The 6965-nt window shown below is 37.4% G+C and overlaps 1 protein-coding gene across 1 annotated transcript; it reads right to left on the bottom strand.

Moving 5' to 3' along the window:
- Positions 1-6019: 6019 nt before the first annotated feature.
- LOC110311221 (keratin-associated protein 20-2-like) lies at positions 6020-6166 on the bottom strand. Its single transcript, XM_021184466.1, has one exon. The coding sequence runs from the start codon at positions 6164-6166 to the stop codon at positions 6020-6022; it is 147 nt and encodes a 48-aa protein (XP_021040125.1).
- Positions 6167-6965: the final 799 nt, after the last annotated feature.

The following is a 6965-nucleotide window of genomic DNA, read 5'->3' as shown; positions in this document are numbered from 1 at the left end:
TGTTGTTTTCCTAATTTCTTTCTCAGCCTGATTATCCTTTGTGTAGAGAAAGGCCATTGATTTGTTTGAGTTAATTTTATATCCAGCTACTGCACTGAAGCTGTTTATCAGGTTTAGGAGTTCTCTGGTGGAATTTTAGGGTCATTTACATATATATACTATCATATCATCTGTGAATAGTGATAATTTTACTTCTTCCTTTCCAATTTGTATCCCCTTGATGTCCTTTTGTTGTCAAATTGCTCTGGCTAGGACTTCAAGTACTATATTGAACAGGTAGGGAGAAAGTGGTCAGCCTTGTCTAGTCCCTGATTTTTGTGGGATTGCTTCAAGTTTCTCTCCATTTAGTTTGATATTGGCTACTAGTTTGTTGCTGTGTATTGCTTTTATTATGTTTGGGTATGGGCCTTGAATTCCTGATATTTCCAAGGCATTTATCATGAATGGTGCTGGCATTTGTCAAATGCTTTCTCAGCATCTAAAAAAGATGATCATGTGTTTTTTGTCTTTGAGTTTGTTCATATAGTGGATTACGTTGATGGATTTCCGTATATTAAACCATCCCTGAATTCCTGGAATGAAGCCTACTTGATCATGATGGATGATTGTTTTGATGTGTTCTTGGATTCAGTTAGAGTGAAATTTATTGAGTATTTATTCATTGATATTCATAAGGGAAATTGGTCTGAATTTCTCCTTCTGTGTTGGGTCTTTATGTGGTTTAGGTATCAGAGTAATTGTGGCTTCATCGAATGAATTGGGTAGAGTACCTTCTGATTATATTTTGTGGAATAGTTTGAGAGTGTTGGAATTAGGTCTTCTTGAAGGTCTGATAGAACTCTGCACTAAACCCATCTGGTCCTGGGCCTTTTTTTTTTGGTTGGGAGACTATTAATGACTACTTCTATTTCTTTTAGGGATATGGGACTCTTTAGATCATTAATCTGATTCTGATTTAACTTTGGTACTGGGTATCTGTCTAGGAAGTTGTCCATTTCATCCAGGTTTTCTAGTTTTGTAGAGTATAGCCTTTTGTAGTAGGATCTGATGATGATTTGGATTTCCTCAGGTTCTGTTGTTATGTCTCCCTTTTCATTTATGATTTTGTTAATTAGGATACTGTCCAAGTGCCCTCTACTTAGTCTGGCTAAGGGTTTATCTATCTTGTTGATTTTCTCAAAGAACCAGCTCCTGGTTTGGTTGATTCTTTGGATAGTTCTTTTTGTGTCCACTTGGTTGATTTCAGTCTTGAGTTTGATTATTTCCTGCCGTCTACTCCTCTTGGGTGAATTTGCTTCCTTTAGTTCTAGAGCTTCTAGGTGTGCTGTCAGGCTGCTAGTGTATGCTCTCTCTAGTTTCTTTTTGGAGACACTCAGAGCTATGACTTTTCCTCTTAGGAATACTTTCATTGTGTCCCATAAGTTTGGGTATGTTGTGGCTTCATTTTCATTAAACTCTAAAAAGTCTTTAATTTCTTTCTTTATTTCTTCTTTGACCAAGGTATCATTGAGTAGAGTGTTGTTCAGCTTCCACGTGAATGTTGGCTTTGTATTATTTATGTTGTTATTGAAGATCAGCCTTAGTCCATGGTGATCTGATAGGATGCACAGGATCATTTCAATATTTTTATATCTGTTGAGGCCTGTTTTGTGACCAATTATATGGTCAATTTTGGAGAAGGTTCTATGAGGTAGTGAGAAGAAGTTATATTCTTTTGTTTTAGGATAAAATGTTCTGTAGATATCTGTTAAAACCATTTGTCTCATAACTTCTGTTAGTTTCCATGTGTCTCTGTTTAATTTCTGTTTTCAGAATCTGTCCATTGATGACAGTGGGGTGTTGAAGTCTTCCACTATTATTGTGGGAGGTGCAATGTGTGTTTTGAGCTTTACTAAGTTTCTTCAATGAATGTGGATACCCTTGCATTTGGAACATAGATATTCAGAATTGAGAGTCATCTTGGAAGATTTTACCTTTGATGAGAATGAAGTGCCCCTCCTTTTTTTTGTTTTGTATTGTTTTGTTTTTTGATAACTCTGGGTTGGAAGTCGATTTGATGGGATATTTGAATGGTTACTCCAGATTATTTCTTTGGACCATTTGCTTGGAAAATTGTTTTCTAGCCTTTCATTCTGAGGTAGTGTCTGTCTTTTTCCCTGAGGTGGGTTTCCTGTAAGCAGGCTTATATTGGTTCCTGTTTTTGTAGCCAGCCAATTAGTCTATTTCTTTTTATTGGGGAATTGAGTTCATTCATACTTAGAGGTTTAAGGAAAAGTAATTGTTGCTTCCTGTTATTCTGCTGTTAGAGTTGGGATTCTGTTCTTGTGGCTGTCTTAGGTTTGTGGAAGGATTACTTTCTTGCTTTTTCTAGAGCATAATTTCACTCCTTGTGTTGGTGTTTTCTCTTTATTAGCCTTTGAAGAGACGGAGTCTTGGAAAGATACTGTGTAAATTTGGCTTTGTCATGGAATACTTTGGTTTCTCCATCTATAGTAATTGACAGTTTTACTGGATATTGTAGCCTGGGCTAGCATTTCTGTTCTCTTAGGGTCTGTATATAATCTGTCCAGGATCTTNTGGCTTTCATAGTCTCTGGTGAGAAATCTGGTGTAATTCGAATAGGTCTACCTTTATACATTACTTGACCTTTTTCCCTTACTGCTTTTAATATTCTGTCTTTATTTAGTGCATTTGTTGCTCTGATTATTATGTGTCGGGAGGCATTTCTTTTCTGATCCAGTATATTTGGAGTTCTGTAGGCTTCTTATATGTTCATGAGCAATTCTTTCTTTAGGTTGGGGAAGTTTTCTTCTATAATTTTGTTGAGGATATTTACTGGCCCTTTAAGTTGAAAATCTTCATTCTCATTCACTCCCATTATCTGTAGGTTTGGTCTTCTCATCGTGTCCTGGATTTCCTGGATGTTTTGAGTTAGGGTCTTTTTGCATTTTCTTTGATTGTTGTGTCCATGTTCTCTATGGAATCTTCTGCATCTGAGATTCTCTCTTCCATCTCTTGTATTCTGTTCCTGATGCTCACATCTATGGTTCTTGATTTCTTTCCTAGGGTTTCTATCTCCAGAGTTGTCTCCCTTTGGATTTTCTTCATTGTTTCTACTTCCATTTTTAGATCTTGGATGGTTTTGTTCAATTCCATCACCTGTTTTGTTGTGTTTTCCTGTAATTCTTTAAGATATTTTTGTGTTTCTTTTTTAAAGACTTCTACCTGTTTAGCAGTGTTTTCCTATAATTCTTTAATGGATTTTTGTTCTTCTTCTTTAAGGCCTTCTACCTGTTTAGCAGTGTTCCTCTGTGTTTCTTTAAGTGAGTTATTAATCTCCTTCTTAAAATCCTCTACCAACATCATGAGATATGATTTTAAATCTGAATCTTACCTTTAAGGTGTGTGGGGTATCTAGGACTCACTGTGGTGGGAGTGCTGAGTTCTGATGATGCTGAGTGGTCTTGGTTTCTGTTAATAAGATTGTTACATTTGCCTTTTGCCAACTGGTATTCTCTTGCTTTAGTTGTTATAGCTGTTGCTGGCTGCAACTTGTTTCTTCTGTGATTCTGTTAGCCTGTGTCAACACTCTAGGGACTTCAACTCTTTCTTGAGTCTCAGTTGTCAGAGTACTCTCTGAAGGCAAGTGTGCAGAGTTTTGGAGCTCATCTAGGCCCAAAAGGGACCCTGTCCCAGAAGCTATGTAGTTTCTGCCAGCCGTGTGCTCTCCTGTGCAGACTGGTCTCTTTGGGACTCGGGATACAAGATGTCATTCTCACCTGGTCCTGTGGACAGAGCTCTCCCTGCAGGCCACCTCCTGTGTAGCTTTCATAGTACTGAGTGGCAGTATGCACACTACTGGAAGATAAATTACATGACCATTTGTAGCTACCTCTGAACTCTGTGAGCTAAAAAATAATGACTGGACCCGTGCACAGCTGTAACAGCAACATGAACAGCTTGGCAGTAATCTGACCCTTTCTAATTGAATTTAAGTTTACCTGACAGATGTGCCCAACCAGGAGCCTTTATTGGGATAAGAACCTGCAAATTGAGGCCAAGGAAGATCCTAGTTGTAGTATTTTGATAAATAGATCCAGTTTTAGAGAAACTCCTAAGGATATTATTATAGATGGTGATTATCACAGAGACCCTAACTGGACAAAATGCACAAAGTAAGAGTGAGGTATTCTTAGCACCACTGAAGGAAACAGCTGGTGACTCTAAGAAAACGGTGTTTTCTCAACATAGCAGATAGTAGCTTACTCACACAGGATGTGACAGAAAAAAAGACCTACTCAAGGTCAAATCAGAAAAATTCCAACATGGTATGGGGGATGGTGGCCAAGCATTCCTACTTTTAGTAAAGGAACTGTGACCATTTGATATCTGTTAGAAGACTGAGTAACAGTTCCTTTAGGGGTATGGTCCTGGATAGGTCAACTCTACTTCAGGTAATCTCTACCCATCCTACATAATGTAAGCATCATAAATTGGACTTGGTATATTTAAGGTAAAAATAGAAAGAGGACATAAAGTTTGTTGGGAGTAAAATGGGTAATCCTGAGAGGAAAATGGAAAACATGAATTTTATCCAAATATATTGCATGCCATTCTCTAAGAAGTAATAAACATACATAGTGCAAAAGGTATTTTGCTTATTCTCACATAATACTGATGTGGATTCAAAAGCTCGAGCAGCTGAGAGAATACAGAAAGTCTGATTGTATACATGGAAAAGGGTCTGTATAGACAACACAGACTATTTGTACTGGCTAGTTTTGTGTCAACTTGACACAGCTGGAGTTATCACAGAGAAAGGAGCTTCAGTTGAGGAAGTGCCTCCATGAGATCAAACTGTAAGGCATTTTCTCAATTAGTGATCAAGGAGGAAAGGTCCCTTGTGGGTGGGACCATCTCTGGGCTGGTAATCTATAAGAGAACAGGTTGAGCAAGCCATGGAAAGCAAGCCAGTAAAGAATATCCNTCCATGGCCTCTGCATCAGCTCCTGCTTCTTGACCTGCTTGAGTTCCAGTCCTGTCTTCCTTGGTGATGAACAGCTGTATGGAAGTGTAAGCTGAATAAACCCTTTCCTCCCCAACTTGCTTCTTGGTCATGATGTTTGTGCAGGAATAGAAACTCTGACTAAGACACTATAAGGACTCAAATCCCCAAATTCATATGAAATATTAATGGATAACCTGCACGGAGATAAGTAATTGGTAGTAGAATGAGTAGAGAGTTACCATATTAATGTTCCTAAAACAATCACCAGATCGCCAATGGTGAATTTTCAAAATTGTAAGTCAAAGTCACAATGATATTATCTCATGTAGTTCCTAATAGAATGGATATTAGAAAGAAGATGGGTGTTAGAGAGCATGTGAAGTAAAAGAAACCCTGTGCACAGTGAGGTTGTGTTTTGTGACACTCATTATAGATGGTACTGTGGAGACTACAAGATATCTGGAGATCTCATTTGTGTTAGTTGCCAACATTTAAGTAGCAGACAAAAGGATTTGCTCTCAGAGAAATATCTGTACTTCTAAATTCATAGTAGAAATATGCAGATATTAAAATTGTCTACCAATAGAAGGATATTTAAAGTGTAAGTTTCAGTCTCTGCCCCATCTTTCTTTCCTTCTCCATTTAATATTGTCACTCTTGTTCATAAACAATCACACATTTATTACCAGATATAAATTCACAAACACACATCTCACATTTAGTAAAACAGTAAGAGAAAAGTATTTTCAAGGAAATAGTTTATTTTAAAGTGTATGCATGTATTCACAATATGGGAAAGAATGCACGCAGATCACATTTTACAAAGCATTCTGATGACAATAACAGCTTTGCTGCAAATACCATGCAGTCAAATTAGAGAAGGGGAGTTGGGTAGGCATGTTGTGTTTCATGTATTATTCCTCAGAGAATTTGAATTAAGGCTGGAATTTATGAAGATCTTTAAGAATATGTGAAGTGAAGAACGTTGGAGTGAGCATCTGCTGAATCTCCTCAGTAGAAGCCACAGGACCAGTACCTTCTACAGCACAGGGGGCGGCAGCAGCCATAACCATAGCCGCCATAGCCACAGCCATAGCCATAGCCTAGGCCTCCAAAGCCATAGCCCAGGCCTCCATAGTAGCTGCCATAGTAACACATGGTGTCAGGAGTACAGTGTTCAGAGGAAGACAAGCAGTAGGTTCCTTGAGTCTGGGTGTCACCATCTGCCAAGGGCCTTTTATACACCTGGGTTGTTATTGGGGAAACCACAGGCATTATAGAGTCTCTAATAAACATATCTCTGTGCTGTACTACAGAAAACATCATGAGTGTTATTTACTGGACACACCATGCTGCATAGCTGAGATACTTTTGTTCCTACCTCAGGATCTCATGGCCACATAATGGATCTAATACAATTTTCAAGTTTCTAGGACATTCTTCATGTCGTTTACAGAGTACAGGACATAAATCATTACATAGTTATCTTAGTTTTACATATGTTGTGTTTTTACTATACCAACAAAAGAAGGTCAGTTTTTTTCCTTCATTTTTTTTTAAATTTTAAATGAATCTTTTTTGGGGGGGTTGTTGTTTTGTTTGTTTGCTTGTTTTGGGTTTTTTGAGATAGAATCTTATCTAGAGGTTTACACTTTTTAATTCTTTCTCATGATCAAATAACCTAATTATTAGTTATATTATTTGTTTCTTGTATGTAGTTGGCTTCTTACAGTAATCTGTTTATATGTATCAGTAAGCACTTTGTTTTATTACAGCTTGCTTTTAAAACCAGTAGAAAATATAAGACACTTTGTGTTTATTAACTATATGTGTTATGTTCCATTCTAAAACCCATCTGAATGTCTTATATGTGAAATTGTGATGGACATTATGGTTGAGTGAGTGAACCAAGGTAGGTCTTTATTATTTATCCACTTCATTTTAAATCATGGTCAAG

The sequence above is a fragment of the Mus caroli genome, chromosome 16 (genome assembly GCF_900094665.2).
Source record: "Mus caroli chromosome 16, CAROLI_EIJ_v1.1, whole genome shotgun sequence".
Taxonomy (NCBI): Eukaryota; Metazoa; Chordata; class Mammalia; order Rodentia; family Muridae; genus Mus; species Mus caroli.
This window is presented reverse-complemented; position numbering and strand designations above follow the sequence as displayed.

Excerpts from the sequence above, each read along its gene's own strand:
- LOC110311221 (XM_021184466.1), bottom strand. The coding sequence starts at position 6,166 with ATGTGTTACTATGGCAGCTACTATGGAGGCCTGGGCTATGGCTTTGGA.